Here is a 17,871-nt window from a genome sequence, read left to right on the forward strand (position 1 = left end):
ATATGGGTTCGATCCCTGGATTGAGAAGATCCCTTGGAAAAGGAAATGGCAACTAACTCCAATGAGTTGCCTGGGAAAACCCATGGAAAGAGCAGCCTGACAGGCTACAGTCCATGGGGTTACAAGAGTTGGATGTGACTAAGCAACAAAAAACAAAACAACGAAGGGTAACTAGATGGGTAAATATAAAAGATGCTTTCTTATTGTTTAAATAGGTGATGACTTACTATTTCAGTAAAAATTATTAAAGCAGAACATGTGACAATAGCATAGAGATAAGAAACATAATATTCTATGTGTTTTATGCTAAACTCTAAGTATTATATTACCACCTTAAAGTGGACTGTTTTAAGTTAAAGATATATACTATAAAACCTGAAACAATCTTTAAAATAACAAAAAAGATAAAATGGTATCATTATACAAAATTCAATCCAAAAAAAGGCAGTAAAAAGTGGAAAAGGAAAAAACAGGTAGGTAAGATAAAAAACAAATGGCAAGATGACAGACTTACACTGAACCATATCAATAAACCACAATGACAGTAAATGGTCTAACCACTGCAATTAAAAGATAGAAACTGTCAAGTTAGATAAAAAGGAAAAACCAACTGTTAGCTACTTACAAGAAAAGCACTTTAAATATAAAGATATAAATTAGTAAAAAGTTTAAAAATGGAAAAAGGAAAAATATATACCATGCCAACAACAGTGAAAACTGGAATGGCTGTTTTAACATCAGATAAAGTAGACTTCAGAGCAAAAAATACCATCAGAAAGAAGGAAAGTAATTTCATAACAACAAAACTGTTAACTAGTCAAGAAGCTATAAGGATCCCAAGCATTTATTCTCCCAATAACAAAGCTTTAAAATATATGAAGTGAAACTGATAGAACTGCAAGAAAAAACAGATCTGCAATAATAACTGGAAGTTATCATTTCCTTGTCAATAACTGATATAACAAGTAGTCAAAAGAAAAAATTTTTAATACAGAAGACCTAAACAACACTATAAATCAATTTGACTTTATAGACTATTCCAACCAACAGCAGCAGAAGACAAATTCTTTTCAAGTGTTCATGGAATATTTACAAGATAGACCATGTTGTAGGCCATAAAACAAGTATCAATTAATTTGATATGCTTTAAGTCATATAAAGACTGTTTTCTGAACACAAGAGAATTAACAGAGAAATCAGTAACAGAAAGATGTTTGAAAAAAAATCCCCCAATAATTGGAAACTAAACAACAACATGGGAGTACCTATGGGTCAAAGAAAAAATCAAAAGGGCAGTAGAAAATATTTTGAAATGAATGAAAATGAGAAGACATATCAAAATCTGTGGAATACCACTAAAACAGTAGTTGGGAGAAATTTATAGTACTGAAAACCTATATTAAGAAGAAAGGCCTCAGACTTCTCTGGCGGCACCGTGGGTAAGAAGCTGCCTGCCAATGCAGGGACACAGGTTCCATCTCTGGTCTGGGAAGATTCTATGTGCCATGAGGCAATTAAGCCCAAGCGCCACAACTACTGAGCCCATGCTTCAGAACTGAGTCACGACTACAAAACTCACGTGCTGCAACTACTTAAGTTCGCTATGCTCTAGGGCCCGTGAGCTGCAGCTACTGGGCCTGTGTGCCGAAACGACTGAAGCCCACACACCTGGAGCCTTTGCTCCGCAACAGGAAAAGTCACCACAGTGAGAAGCTGGCACACCCCAACAAACAGTAGCCCTGCTTGCCATTAACTAGAGAGAGCTCATGCAAAGCAACAAAGACCCAGCACAGTCAAAAATAAATAAATAAAATAAATTTTTAAAATTGTATTAAAAAAAAAGAAAGGCCTCAAATCACCTCATCTTCCACCTCAAGACATAAAAAAAGCATCTGACAAAATCCAAAATCCACTCCTAATATAAAACACTCTATTTTTTGTTCTAGGTTCTTTTTATTTTCATATGGAATTTATAATCACCTTATCAATTTCTTTAAAAAAAAAAAAAAGTCTCGGGATTTTGATTGGGATTGCATCAATTCTATACATCAATTTGGGGAGAACCAATAATAATACTGAATCTTCTGACCCATGAATATGGTATAGCTTTAGGTTTATTTTAGGTCTGTTTATGTCTCTCAGCTGGGTCTTGCAGTTTTTAGTGTTCAAGTATTTCATATCTTTTAAAAAATGTTTAATATATTTATTTGACTGCTCTGGGTCTTAGCTGCATCATGCCCGGTCTTCAATCTTCACTGCAGCATGTGGAATCTACTTGTGTGACCAGGGATCGAATCCCAGGTCCCTGTGTTGGGAGCATGGAGTTTTAACCACTGGACCACCAGAGAAGTCCCAGTATTTCATATTTTTAATAGATTTTTCCTTAAGTATTATATATATTTTATAATATAAGTGGTATTTTAAAAGTTTTCAATTTCTGATTTTTTATTAGTATACAGAAATAAAACTGATTTGTGTGTATAGCTTTTATATCTAGCAATCTTACTAAATTTACTAACTAGTTCTAAAAGTTTTAGCTCCCATTAGATTTACTACATAGATGATCATGTCCTTTGTGAATAAAGACAATTTTACTTCTTCCTTTTGAATCTGTATGCCTTTATTTACTTTAAAAAATTTAAACAGTTTTATTGAGGTTTTTACACTCCACCCCTGTAAAAAAACAGGATATGTGCTTTGATTTTAATAAAATTATAGGATATTTAAACAAACCTACAGTGACAAAAAGCATATCAGAGACTGACAGGGATATAGTAAAGATGAGATGGAGAGAAATATAAAGAGGTCAAAAGGAAACTTTTGGGGTTGGCTGGTGCATGTGTTCTGCATCTTGATTGCAGGAATGGTTTCATGCTTGTAGTCATATACCAAACCTTATCAAGCTGCACATTTTAAATAACTGCAATTTACTGTGTGACAATTATATCTCAATGAAACTATTATAAAACAAAATAAAAGAAAATGACTCAAGATTTTAGCTCAAGCTGCCCAAAGAATTGAACTATCACCAACTGGGATTGAGAAGGCTACAGAATAAACAAATTGTGGAGGGAAAACTGAAATTCAATTTTTAAAATACTGAGTTTAAAATGTCTATTACATATACAAGTGGAGATATCAACTAAGCAAGTGGATATGCAAGTCTAGAATTCAAGAAAGAAGTCTGAGGTGATACAAATATTGGAGTCTGGCATATAGAAGGAATATTTAAAATCAGCTATCCTTGAATGAATTGAATGAAGCAAACAGTACTCAGTAAAAATTAATGAAATAAATAAAAGTTCTAAGCACTTTATTAATTTATTTCATCTCAACAAAAACTTGATGAATCAGGAATCATTATTTCCATTTTATAGACAAAGAAACTGAGGCATAGAGAAATGCATCCAGAGGTGGGGAAAATCCTAAGTCATATATCCCCAGACTACTAACTAGTAAAATCAAGTAGCCAAAGAATTAATAAATGTAGAAACAAATTCCCAAAACCCATAACCGACATTTAGTGACCTCCCTTAAATTTCACACATATTAAAATCAACGTAATTTACAAGTTAAAAAGATGAAAATCTGTGCTACCCAACTACTATATTTGAGTCATTTAAAAACTTTTAGAATGAAAAAGCAGCAAGTTTTAAGTCAGTTACCTCAGCTGAAGAAGAAACTGAAGGATACAGAAGCATAAGTGAGGAAGAACCTGAACTAGGATCAATACAGCTGTAGAAACTATTTTAAAGTCTACCAGAGGCAAAAAGAAATGTTCTATGTTGGCATTTAAGGAAATGAACTAGTAAGTAAAATATTAAAAGTTCCTAGTCTAGTAAAATGTCATTTAAATTTCAAGGAAATATGTTCCTTGAATTTTAATTCTAACCTTTACAAAAAATCTTGGAAAGGTTAAAATACTACATCAAATGCTGAAATAAAGGATATAAAATTATAGACATGAAAGGCCAGCCTTTGTTATAAAAAAAAAAACAAAAAACTGCTGTGTTGATAATGCCTCTCAGAACAACAGAAAACGAAACAGGTCTTTTTACAGTTTTTTTCATTAAATGCTATTATTCAACCCATGAAGTTAATTATAAAGTATAATAATTAACAAATCTAATTACTTTGAATTTATAAAACCTTGACTTACTGAAGATCTTTAATGCCTCAATGAATACGTTCAATTTTATCTAGTTCTCTGTACCTTAGTGCATTAAATTAAAAAAAAGAAAAAGAAAAGTTTAATAATTTTTTTCAAAGCCTTTCATCCATAATTGATCACTGGACAACCCACTCCAGTATTCTTACTGGGATAATCCCATGGTCAGAGGAGCCTGGCAGGATACAGTCGATAGGGTTGCAAAAAGTCAAACATGACTGAGCGCACACACACACACACACACACACACACACACACACACACGCACACACACCAACTGCCTTCAACTCTTTACCATGAAATAAGGAAAAAGATAATAAAGAGAAGTTCAACAAGCATGTCACATCTCTATGTTCTGTTAAAAGACAGGAAGGAGGGGGTCTCTGTAATCCAAACTGAACAAAACATTCAGTTCATCATTAGCAAACTGGACTTTTTAATTTTGTTTGCAAAAGCTGATTTACAATTATCTTGACCAGATTTTAAAGGGCTGAAGGAACCAATACATTTTAATAATGACCTGCTTAGACTCCATGAAGAAAACCTCAAGTTTCCTAAAATTCATTAGGATCCCGAAAGTATTTAAGGGCTCTAAGAGTTTCACTTATTCATGACATAAGTAAGCGGTTTTCAGTAAAATTATTCACTGAAAATTTCAATGAATAGCAAAACCAACCAATTGATCAAATTTATTAATTTCTGAAAATTCTATGTCCAACGTACTCTATTTTGCTCCATTTTTACTACTTTATTTCAAGTCACTATCAGCCCTTGCCCAAATTACTGCAGCAGCCACTTTATCTGCCTTTATGTGTCCATCCATCCTCCACACAGTAGCATACAAGAACTATCTAAGTACAAAGGTAAAGTTCAAACTTTATGATCTAACCTCTTTGTATTGACCTGGCTTCATCCTCTACCACTACTAAATGTACGAAAGAAAGTGAAAGTCGCTCAGTCGTGTCCAACTCTTTGCGACCCCATGGACTGTATAGTCCATGGAATTCTCTAGGCCAGAATACTAGAGTGGGTAGCCTTTCCCTTCTCCAGGGGATCTTCCCAACCCAGGGATCAAACCCAGGTCTCCTGCATTGTAGGAAGATTCTTTACCAGCAGAACCACAAGGGAAGCCCAACTATATGTATACTCATCCAGAATACAAACACCAAGAATATGTATTCTCCAATATACACAGCCTAGATCTCAGCCGTACTCAGCTACCTGCAGATCCCCTCAAGCAACAGCTGCCTATAAAGCTTCCACACATGCTGCTTCCTCTGACTGGATTGTTTTCTCCACCCCCATATTTCCTTTTCACTCTGATTTATCCTGAAGTTTCATTTTAAATGCCAAGCTCTCTATGATACTGTCTTCAACTCCCTTTTGAACATCATTTGATGAGCCTTAACAGTTAGAACTGGACATGGAACAACAGACTGGTTCCAAATAGGAAAAGGAGGACGTCAAGGCTGTATATTGCCACCCTTCTTATTTAACTTCTATGCAGAGTACATCATGAGAAACGCTGGGCTGGAAGAAGCACAAGCTGGAATCAAGATTGCCAGGAGAAATATCAATAACCTCAGATATGCAGATGACACCACCCTTATGGCAGAAAATGAAGAGGAACTAAAAAGCCTCTTGATGAAAGTGAAAGCAGAGAGTGAAAAAGTTGGCTTAAAGCTCAACATTCAGAAAATGAAGATCATGGCATCTGGTCCCATCACTTCATGGCAAATAGATGGGTAAACAGTGGAAACAGTGGCAGACTTTATTTTTTTGGGCTCCAAAATCACAGCAGATGGTGATTGCAGCCATAAAATTAAAAGACGCTTACACCTTGGAAGGAAAGTTATGACCAACCTAGATAGCATATTCAAAAGCAGAGACATTACTTTGCCAACAAAGGTCCATCTAGTCAAGGCTATAGTTTTTCCTGTGGTCATGTATGGACGTGAGAGCTGGACTGTGAAGAAAGCTGAGCGCCGAAGAATTGATGCTTTTGAACTGTGGTGTTGGAGAAGACTCTTGAGAGTCCCTTGGATTGCAAGGAGATCCAACCAGTCCATCCTAAAGAAGATCAGACCTGGGTGCTCTTTGGAAGGAATGATGCTAAAGCTGAAACTCTAGTACTCTGGCTACCTCAAGCAAAGAGTTGACTCATCGGAAAAGACTCTGATGCTGGGAGGGATTGGGGACAGGAGGAGAAGGGGACGACAGTGGATGAGATGGCTGGATGGCATCACCAACTCAATGGACATGAGTTTGGGTGAACTCCGGGAGTTGGTGATGGACAGGGAGGCCTGGCATGCTGCGATTCATGGGGTAGCAAAGAGTCGGACAAGACTGAGCGACTGATCTGAACTGAACTGAACATCCCATATTTAGCCTTCTTCTAGCAATTCTCATTGAGTTATATTGTCTTTTTACCTAATTTTCTGTCATAATATAAGCTTTCCAAGGGTAAGAGATGGGTGTCTTATTCACTATGGAGTTCACAGCACCCAGTTCAATACCTGACTCACAGCAGAAACTGAAAAATCTCAGTGAATATACTGTGAAAGGTACTTTTTTCACAGAGGGGACACACAGCAGTTTTGAAAATCTTAAATAACATACCTGTCTTTCCAATTCTTGTCCTGTTATGCCAGCCTCTACATGAGCTGTCAGATTGTTTTCATCAACCCAGAGGATACGATTCTGTTGCAAAAGAAGAAAGAAGTCTCATCTCCATGAACAGACACTTTCTCAGGAAATACAACTTCCTAACTCTAAGCAGCAAGTGACAAGATATAAATTAAGTAGTAGTACCCATACTAAAAAGCTCCACTTGTCCCTGACTACACAACATCACAGAGTTAGTAACATAGGCAGTATATTGCACAGGAGTTGGTTTAAAACATAGACACTCATAAAAGGAGGAAGACGGTTTCAAATTAAAGGAGACTAAAAGAAACCACCAAAAGCTAACGTGGGCCTTGTCTGAATGCCTATTCATACAATGAACTATAAAATAAAGACAGTTTTGAGATAACTGGAAAACAAATGTGGACTGGATACTAAATGACATAAGGATTTACTTTTAATTTTGTCAGAAGTGATAACATAGTAAGAAAATGTCTTTTTTAAAAGAAATACACAGAAACATTTGGTGTAAAGTAGTATGCTATCAGGATTTGCTTTAAAAATAGTAGAGGAAAAAAGATAAAGTCAATATGACAAATGTAAATAATTAGAGACTAGAAATATTATTCTCTCAACTTTGATGCTTAAAAATTTCAATAAAATCATAAATATTCAAGTTTTTATTATAATAAAGGATTATAGAAGCAGGAATACTGTTGACTATATGAAGATCAAGTTCATACCCAAACTAAAACTTGAAAGTAGCATAAGGGCCAACTCTTAGACCATAATGAACCAAAATTTCAAACAATAATCCTAAAATTAATAGTTCCTTAAAATGGCAACCCACTCCAGTATTCTTGCCTGGAAAATCCCATGGACAGAAGAGCCTGGTAGGCTACAGTCCATGGGGTTGCAAAGAGTCGGACACAACTGAGAGACTTCACTTCACTTCAGTTTACTAATTTTAAGTTAAGCTTAAAATTAATTAGCCCCTCTGTTCTTCCAAAAGCAAAGTGCAATAGCATTAGTAAAAATTTGGGAAACAAGTAAGTTTTGATGACTCAAATTAACATTAACTAATATTATTTTTTTTTAATAATACAAAGCAGGTCATCTATTGTATCACAATTTCAATCCATGCTTCTCAAATTATCAGTTAATTTGGTAGAATTCATCAAGGTATATTACTAAGTAAGAGTGAACTTAGCTTTTAGAGATCTGAAAACAAAGATAAAATGATGAAAAGAATTTTAAACAAAATGGACAATATACCTTTTTAAAAACAACTAAGATTGAGCCATAAAGAAAACTTTTAAAACCAAACACTATCTTCAAACACATCTTATGTTATCATATACCATTTGTGAAGTGTCTAAAGAAATAATTGTTCTTGTCTCATCTGCAGGACACATCAGGCCATACGAAACACTTGTTCCTCCTGCCAAAATAGAAGACAATAACTATGCTTAAACATTATTTTTTAGTTACATATCTAGGGCAAATCCCTAATACAAAGTATACAGAGAGGCCCACTAGGAAAAATACCTATTTCTACTTTGCAAAATGTAATTGGCAAATACTAACACACTAAAAGTAAACTCACCTTTATTTTATGGTGCATGCCAAAATGAAGAAATATGGAGCTGAAAGCAATAGGACATGGCTCCATGCCTTGGGCACACTCAAGTGAAGCCCCTAACAATTTGTGGAACTCCAAAAACATAATTAGAGAAGTTCTAAGCTAATGATTACTGTGGAGAGACAGCATAAAAGAAAAAAATACCCATCCTATACAACTAGACACACAATTATCTATCATATTTATGAGATTCACTTATCATTTAAAATACTATCTTATATTTCCATACAAAAAGACCTCAATAAATTAGAATATATTCCTTAACATTTGTTGTCAAAGGAAAAATGCTTTCTTGATAACAGTATAGAACAATATAGTATTCTCAATTCTTAACCAGACCTGTATAATCATATAGCAGAATATATTTTTAATAGGTACTTTCATATGTTTTGGACAGAATACACATGGAAGTCACCTTGACACAAGGTAAGAATTATAGGGGGTGTTTACCTCCAAGGTTCAGCTTAATTTTTCAAGGTATGATAATATTAAGAACATGGCTATGACCAGTGACCACTATTTCTTGTCAAAGTCATTTGAAATCAGAAAACTATTTCATTAAAAATGGCTCAACAGGAAGTATCAGCTGAAGAAGGTGTCTGGAACTTATGATGTGTAGGGGTCCCGTTTCTATTCCATTAATGGCTGGATGGCATCACCGACTCGATGGACGTGAGTCTGAGTGAACTCTGGGGGTTGGTGATGGACAGGGAGGCCTGGCGTGCTGAGATTCATGGGGTCGCAAAGAGTCGGACACAACTGAGCAACTGAACTGAACTGAACTGAACTGAATGCCAATTCAGTCAGTGAAGGCAATCTCCTTTGGCTTGTGGAAGTTGTTAAAACAATATGGTTGATGAATGATCAAAAGAGATTAAATTTGCTTTAAAATGTAAAATAATGTTAATTTTCAGTATTAAAAGATACTATTCATTTGGTCATCACTGTCCTGGTTGATCTTTTACATACGCATATCCCTCCTCAAAGATTTATGTTGGGTATAGTTAGTCTTTGAAAAAATAATATTCTCTCCATTAAGATAAAGGTTAGAAAGTAATTACTAAAGAAGGTACATTTTCCTATTTAGGCAGTAAGTCAGAGCTTCAATTAGAATCCATATGGGAATGAAGCCATGAACTAGGGTAAATCATATCTCAAATAGTTTAGGTAGATCTACTGAGAACAGAAATGAGCAGTATAAGCCAATTTTTCAGGATAACCATATCATAACTATAAGAATATTTATTTTCAGTGGGAATGCACAAATATTTAAAATAGAACAACTTGACATCACATTAAAATTTAAAAGGCACAATACCTACCACCAATTGGTATGATACAAAGGTTATATTTGCACGCTAGATTCACAATCTTAACTACATCATCATGACATGCTGTTGAAAAAAGGGAAAATAAATTAATCCGAACATGAAAAAAATCTGGGTAATATTGCAACACAAGGGTCTAAAGTGCAATAAACTTCTTCATTTATTCACTCATGAACACATTAAATCACTATCCTAAAACTATTTTGTATCATTAACTTTTCATTTTTAAATAATTTTATACATTTTGCAGTTTAAATATCTACACAGCATACACACATACATGGTACGTAGATATTCAAACTGCAAGATGAGAAACCCACCTCCACTGTGGGGAATGCCACATTGTCTCAAACTGCCTTACTGTCTCAAAACTTGCTTTCATGCAAAGAAAAATTTGAACTTTATTACCCAATGGAAATTTACATTAGAGTTTAACAAAGACCTCAGTGAAATGACGACATGTTGGGAAACAAACTTCTTGGAAACTTCCCAAGAACTTCTTATGCTGAAAGAGTCAACAGAACAAAATTTTGATTTAGGCACCAATACACTACTCAAACAACTTCCCTGGTGGCTCAGATGGTAAAGCGTCTGTCTACGATGCAGGAGACCCGGGTTCAATCCCTGGGTTGGGAAGATCCCTTGGAGAAGGAAATGGCAATCCACTCCAGTACTACTGCCTGGAAAATCCCATGGACAGAGGAGCCTGGTAGGCTACAGTCCATGGGGTCGCAAAGAGTCGGACACGACTGAGCGACTTCACGTCACATTCACACTACTCAAACAGATTATTTGCTTCCTGTGTATGTTAACCTCCTTCCTATCACAAAATTAAAGCAGGACTTTTCCCTCAGATACTCCCTGAAAAGGAAAAAGATCACAGCTAAGAACTAAAAGTTCATATATGAGGTAATTTTTTGAAAAATAAAACATTCCATATACTCCTTTTATGGAATCTGAAGAGAAAAATGGATGAGATTAGCAGAACTTCTTACAAGGTAATTATGGCCAGTAAGAAGCAATATACTTATTCTGCTTTAAAATTTCTGCTACAAGAGATGGATATAAAGATTATACATATAAATATAGGGCCTAGGCATCAGTAAGAGCAAAATAACAGCAGAAAGCTCATCCACCTTCCATCTCAAGTCAAATCCCTAAATGAAATTATTTTCTCAAAATTTAATTATTTATATCAAAGACAATATCTATATTAAACACTTGCTTCATTATTTGAACACCATTAGTTTATAGCCCACAAGTTGATATCAACAAAGTACTCTTATTAGTTTGCAGTAATCAATTATCTTAACTAAAAGTTTCTATGTATCTGAATATATCATTGATTGATACTAATTTTATTAAGCTTTCAAATTAGCAAAAAAATTCTTTTCTACTGACTTCTTAAAAGGATATGCACATATTAAATGAAGATTTAGTCATCAACAACAAAATTAATCATTAAAACCATTCAGAATGATCATATTAAGAATTATATGACCTTCAGTGAACTCTAAAACTCAGCAGTGGCCACAGGACTGGAAAAGGTCAGTTTTCATTCCAATCCCAAAGAAAGGCAATGCCAAAGAATGCTCAAACTACCGCACAATTGCACTCATCTCACACACTAATAAAGTAATGCTCAAAATTCTCCAAGCCAGGCCTCAGCAATACGTGAACCATGAACTTCCAGATGTTCAAGCTGGTTTTAGAAAAGGCAGAGGAACCAAAGATCAAATTGCCAACATCCGCTGGATCATCAAAAAAGCAAGAGAGTTTCAGAAAAACATCTATTTCTGGCTTATTGACTATGCCAAAGCCTTTGACTGTGTGGATCACAGACACTGTGGAAAATTCTGAAAGAGACGGGCATACCAGACCACCTGACCTGCCTTTTGAGAAATCTGTATGCAGGTCAGGAAGCAACAGTTAGAAGTGGACATGGAACAACAGACGGGGTCCAAATATGAAAAGGAGTATGTCAAGCCTGTATATTGTCACCCTGCTTATTTAACTTATATGCAGAGTACATCATGAGAAACGCTGGGCTGGAAGAAGCACAAGCTGGAATCAAGATTGCTGGGAGAAATATCAATAACCTCAGATATGCAGATGACACCACGCTAATGGCAGAAAGTGAAGAAGAACTAAAGAGCCTCTTGATGAAAGTGAAAGTGGAGAGTGAAAAAGTTGGCTTAAAGCTCAACATTCAGAAAACAAAGATCATGGCATCTGGTCCCATCACTTCATGGGAAATAGATGGGCAAACAGTGCAAACAGTGTCAGACTTTATTTTGGGGGGGCTCCAAAATCACTGCAGATGGTGACTGCAGCTGTGAAATTAAAAGATGCTTACTCCTTGGAAGGAAAGTTATGACCGACCTAGACAGCATATTGAAAAGCAGAGATATTACTTTGCCAACAAAGTTTCATCTAGTCAAGGCTATGGTTTTTCCAGTGGTCATGTATGGATGTGAGAGTTGGACTGTGAAGAAAGCTGAGCGCTGAAGAATTGATGCTTTTGAACTGTGGTGTTGGAGAAGACTCTTGAGAGTCCCTTGGACTGCAAGGAGATCCAACCAGTCCATCCTAAAGGAGATCAGTCCTGGGTGTTCATTCGAAGGACTGATGCTGAGGCTGAAACTCCAATACTTTGGCCACCTCATGTGAAGAGCTGACTCATTGGAAAAGACCCTGATGCTGGGAGGGATTGCGGGTAGGAGGAGAAGGGGATGACAGAGGATGAGATGGCTGGATGGCATCACTGACTCCATGCACATGAGTTTGGGTGAACTCTGGGAGTTGGTGATGGACAGGGAGGCCTGGCATGCTGCGATTCATGCGGTCACAAAGAGTCAGTCGGACACAACTGAACGACTAAACTGAACTGAACTGAACTGAGACTCTAAAAATACAGCTGTCTATATTTTTTACAGCTCATATGTTTAAAAGTACATATTTCCAACACTAAATTTACTTAAATTTTAACAATACTAAATTAATAATACAAAGAAAAACAAGAACTTACTTGGCCATAAAACTATATCAGGAATTCTCTGAAACATTCCTTCCCTGAGCAAAAATATCTCATGAAGACAATGACCTGTTTTGTGGTTTAAAAAAGAAAATGTAAAAATATCTTAAAATTAAAGGAAATTTTAAACTTAAAACTAAATAGGATTTATATGAAGTTGCTTACCATGAGCTCTAAATACTCGATCATCTGCTTCTTGTGAATATGAAATATTAGTTTCTTTAAGGTCATGAAGAAAATCTTCACTTACAATAGAAGGAGGTGTATCACTAGGATTTAAGGATGCCTAGAAAATAAAATTGGTTTTTTTGACTTATTTCTAGAAAATAAAAATTTGAAATGTTACAGAGAAGTGACTATAAAACATGAATGTTTTTTTAACATGTGAACTAGGACAGAAGCATAGAAAAATAATAAATAATACATATGGAAACCAACTCTGTGACAATAACCAATTCAAATGGTCTGAAAAACCACATTCTGTAACATAAGTTATAAGAACTTTATGTTTTCTCTTTTGCTTCAATGTCCCATCTTTTCATTATTTCTAAAGTCTACAATTAAGGGGGCTTCCCTGGCAGTCCAGTGGTTAAGACTCCAAGCTTTCACTGCAGGGGGCAGAGGTTCAATTCTTGATCAGAGAACTAATAAGTAAGATCCCCTATGCCACATGGTGCGGTCAAAAACAAATAAATATAATAAAAATAAAGATTACAATTAAGAAGACAGAAAATTCTCAAATCCTCAATTTTAAACTAGAAAGACTGGGATATAGATAACTTCTGCATTATCTACATTTCATCTGTAGATAAAATTTATCATTTCAGAATGATCAGCAAAAAGCCTCTCAATAAGAAGTAAACCCATTTTTATAGGCCTGCTTTAAAACTAACAACATAAACTTGATACTTAATTTCAACTAACAAGTATTCAATTTTAAAGCTATGTGACATTGGCTCACTCAACTTCTTTGAGCCTTGGTTTCTTCAACTATTAAATGAGATTATCGCCATCAAATTTATACAACTGCCATAAGGAAGGAGAATTAAATGTGTAATTTTTGTGAGAAGCACCTATTATCATGTCTAGCATATAGGATGGAGAAGGCAATGGCACCCCACTCCAGTACTCTTGCCTGGAAAATTCCATGGACAGAGGAGCCTGGTAGGCGGCAGTCCATGGGGTCGCTAAGAGTCAGACACGACTGGGTGACTTCACTTTCACTTTTCACTTTCATGCATTGGAGAAGGAAATGGCAACCCACTCCAGTGTTCTTGCCTGGAGAATCCCAGGGACGGGGGAGCCTGGTGGGCTGCCGTCTATGGGGTTGCACAGAGTCGGACATGACTGAAGCGACTTAGCAGCAGCAGCAGCATATAGGAAGAGTTCTACAAATGGCTATCCAAATCAAATCTGTTATGTTAAAAAAAGCTATGGTACAGTATTTGGAAAAACTAAAATACAAGAATATGTAAAGAAAAATATTTACATAGCCTTTAAATATCTTATTAATGTTCTATATTTAATATTCAATTATATAATAAATATTTCTTGCACATGTGCAAGGGCTAGGGCCCTAGTGATACAGCAGTGAGTTAAACCCAAAAAACTGACCTCATGGAATTAACCTATAGTGGAAAGAAATGACCAAAAGAACCCTGATAAAACATACGGATTACTAATTTTGTTAAGTTCCTGAAAATTGAAATGGCTTAAAACAGAAAAATAGAAGTGCATGTAAAACTGGTAAAATTTATGAATATGATACATAGATTGTATCAGTTTAAAAAAACAAGTAAAACAAATAGTCAAAACACAGAAAGAGAAGATGGTTATTTTGAGACATTAGTCTGCCATCTTCTCAGCCAGCCAGCTCTCTTAATAAAGTCGCATTCCTTGCCTCAAAAAACAAAACAAAACAAACAAACAGAAAAAATTAAGGAAATAGAAGAGATTTTTTTAAAAGCAAGGTTAAAAGAATTTGGTTTGGGAGAGGTAGGAATTAGATGTTTAGTCTAATTAAGTACAAGAATAAAATGTAACTGTGGACTTATAAATAAACAAAATAAGCACTCACTGAATATCTACAGTGCTTAATAATATGTTGAATATAGTGGATGCAAAGTGAAGTGAAGTCGCTCAGTCGTGTCCGACTCTTTGTGACCCCATGGACTGTAGCCTACGAGGTTCCTCCATCCATGGGATTTTCCAGGTGAGAATACTGGAGTGGGTTGCCGTTTCCTTCTCCAGGAGATCTTCCCGACCCAGGGATTGAACCCAGGTCTCCCGCATTGTAGGCAGATGCTTTACCATCTGAGCCACCAGGGAAGTCTCTGAATATAGTAGATAATATAGTATAAATTATAGCCTCTGCACTTATGGAAGTTATACACAAAGGGATATACAGAATACTATACCATAGTAAGTAATAAATAATAAACATTATAATTATATAAAGAAATGACATTTCATTAGCTTAATACAGTTTAAAGGTTTTTAACCCCCCTTTCAGAAAAGTGATACAAGAGCAAACTAAAATTCTCTATCACTCATATCTTAATCAAAATTCTATTTTTAATCTTTAAATATTTTAAATGTTTTGAAAATAATATTACATGTTTATTTTAAATTATTCTATATAAATCCTAGATTACTGTCAGTTCATTACAAAATGTAAAAACAACAGCAACTTATATTTTGGTAATAAAGTGCTCTCACAGAATTAATTCATTTGAACTTCACTACTACTTGTGACACATATAACTGACACTTATGACTCGCGTTTCTCCTATGAAGATAATTGAGGCTCACAGAGTTTAAAAGTTTGAGATAAATCTCAGGATAAATGCTGCGATTAGGCTCTACATCTGTGACGCTAAAAAACAAACAAACAAAAAATACCCCTAGAAAGTCTAACAAGACCAATCAAACTAACAAAAAGGACAAATATATTAAAGCAACTGTAACATATTATAAAGATAAGTTTAATTAATTTGGGATTAACCACACATATATACACACTCAATTAAGAATATTATTAATTGTTTTTATTCACCTACTTTAGAGGTAGTTTTATGCTCCACATTTACTCCAAGGGTATTTTGGATCCACTCTCTAAAAGCTGGCAATGACATGCCACTAAGAGGGTACCTAAGGTAAAAAGAAGTAAAACATTTGAGCAAAGTATCTTCATGTAAATTCAAATCTTAGATTCTGTTTCTAGCAGAGGTCAAGTAGTTGCTATCAAACCAACCCTCCCACATATAATGATAAGCTCTGGACAAAAACAAAAAAAACCCTAATTATTTGCGGACAGTATAGATAGTCCAATGATAGGCAAAAATACGGGGTAAGAAGAAAAGAGCACCACATAAGTTTCCAGTTTCAACAGGTTTTAGCTAAAAGGGAAAGCTCCAGCACACAGAGTACCACAGAAAGAATAAAGAATGCAAGAATGCAAAAACTCGATAGTATTCCTGGCTTAAAGAACCATTGGATGGTGTTTGCAGTGAACACAGCATCTGGGAAGAGCACAGAAAAATCACACAAATCCAGGAGTAGTTAGAGAGGGACTTGTAAATAAACTCTGTCCAAATGTCTGGCTGACCTTGAATAACAAGTGTATGGAGCAGACTCTAAGCAGCCCAGTGAAGCTTAAAATAACTGAATATATAATTCAGCTGCTCACCATCACAGAAGTAAACCTGAGGTAAGTCAAGTTAATTGCTTGGTTTAAAAACAACAAAAAAGCCTTTTCAGACAAATGTAACAGAATACAGACTTTCCTCAACATATTAGTAACAATGTCCAAGATACATTTCAAAATTATTAGACATAAACAACCAACAAAGTGTTATCCATAATTAAGAGAAAAGGCAATCAATAAGAAACCCCAAGATGATCCAAAATATTGGAAATAGCACACAAGGATTTGAAAACAGCTGCTGCTGCTGCTAAGTTGCTTCAGTCGTGTCCGACTCTGTGCAACCCCATAGACAACATCCCACCAGGCTCCCTGTCCCTGGGATTTTCCAGGCAAGAACACTGGAGTGGGTTGCCATTTCCTTCTCTAGTGCATGAGAGTGAAAAGTGAAAGTGAAGCTGCTCAGTTGTGATGACTCTTAGCGACCCCATGGACTGCAGCCTACCAGGCTCCTCTGTCCATGGGATTTTCCAGGCAAGAGTACTGGAGTGGCGTGCCATTGCCTTTTCCCTTGAAAACAGCTATAACCACACTAAAGGACAAAAGGGAAAATATGTTACCAGTGAATAAGAGAAAATAAATCTCAGCAGAGAAATATAAATTATTTTAAAAAACAAAAATTCTATAATTAAAATTGAAATAAAAATTCATTGGAGGAACTCAAGAACAGACTGGAGATGTCAGTGAACTTAGTTAGAGCAATAAAATATATATAATCTAAACAACAAAGAAAATAGAAAAAATTAATGGAGCTGCAGGGACCTGTGGAACAATAGAAAAATAGTAACATGCATATAAATGGAGACCCAAGAACATGAGGAAAAGAAATTTTAAAAAAGTATTTGAAGAAATAATAACAGAAAGTATCCAAATCTGATGAAAGACCTGAGTTTAGAAATTAAAGAAAATCAGAGAACTCTAGAAGATAAATGCAGAGGCACATTGCAGTCAAACTGCAAGTTAAAAAACAAAGAGAAAAAGAGAAAGACATTAAAAAGTAGAGACATTACTTTGCCAACAAAGGTCCATCTAGTCAAGGCTATGGTTTTTCCAGTAGTCATGTATGGATGTGAGAGTTGGATTGTGAAGAAAGCTGAGCGCTGAAGAATTGATGCTTTCGAACTGTGGTGTTGGAGAAGACTCTTGAGAGTCCTTTGGACTGCAAGGAGATCCAACCAGTCCATTCTGAAGGAGATCAGATCTGGGTGTTCTTTGGAAGGAATGTGCTAAAGCTGAAACTCCAGTACTTTGGCCACCTAATGCGAAGAGCTGACTCACTGGAAAAAGACTCTGACGCTGGGAGGGATTGGGAGCAGGAGGAGAACGGGACAACAGAGGATGAGATGGTTGGATGGCATTACCAAGTCGATG

At 35.6% G+C, this 17,871-nt stretch overlaps 1 protein-coding gene and 1 non-coding gene across 4 annotated transcripts in view; one reads left to right on the forward strand and one right to left on the reverse strand.

Annotated features, from left to right (window-relative positions):
- AGPS (alkylglycerone phosphate synthase) overlaps positions 1 to 17,871 on the reverse strand; it is a 127,187-nt gene that overhangs the window by 70,234 nt on the left and 39,082 nt on the right. For all 3 annotated transcript variants that reach the window (XM_055572121.1, XM_055572123.1, XM_055572122.1), the window contains exons 3-8: positions 15,857 to 15,947; positions 12,963 to 13,083; positions 12,792 to 12,866; positions 9,758 to 9,829; positions 8,155 to 8,234; positions 6,788 to 6,868 (exon numbers count right to left, since the gene is read on the reverse strand). In XM_055572121.1, coding sequence (XP_055428096.1) covers positions 6,788 to 6,868; positions 8,155 to 8,234; positions 9,758 to 9,829; positions 12,792 to 12,866; positions 12,963 to 13,083; positions 15,857 to 15,947 — 520 coding nt within the window. The remainder of the gene's footprint in view (positions 1 to 6,787; positions 6,869 to 8,154; positions 8,235 to 9,757; positions 9,830 to 12,791; positions 12,867 to 12,962; positions 13,084 to 15,856; positions 15,948 to 17,871) is intronic.
- On the forward strand, positions 10,328 to 10,399 carry TRNAR-ACG (transfer RNA arginine (anticodon ACG)). Its single transcript has one exon. It is a non-coding gene; the product is annotated as a tRNA-Arg (tRNA).

Source organism: Bubalus kerabau, chromosome 3 (genome assembly GCF_029407905.1).
Source record: "Bubalus kerabau isolate K-KA32 ecotype Philippines breed swamp buffalo chromosome 3, PCC_UOA_SB_1v2, whole genome shotgun sequence".
Taxonomy (NCBI): Eukaryota; Metazoa; Chordata; class Mammalia; order Artiodactyla; family Bovidae; genus Bubalus; species Bubalus kerabau.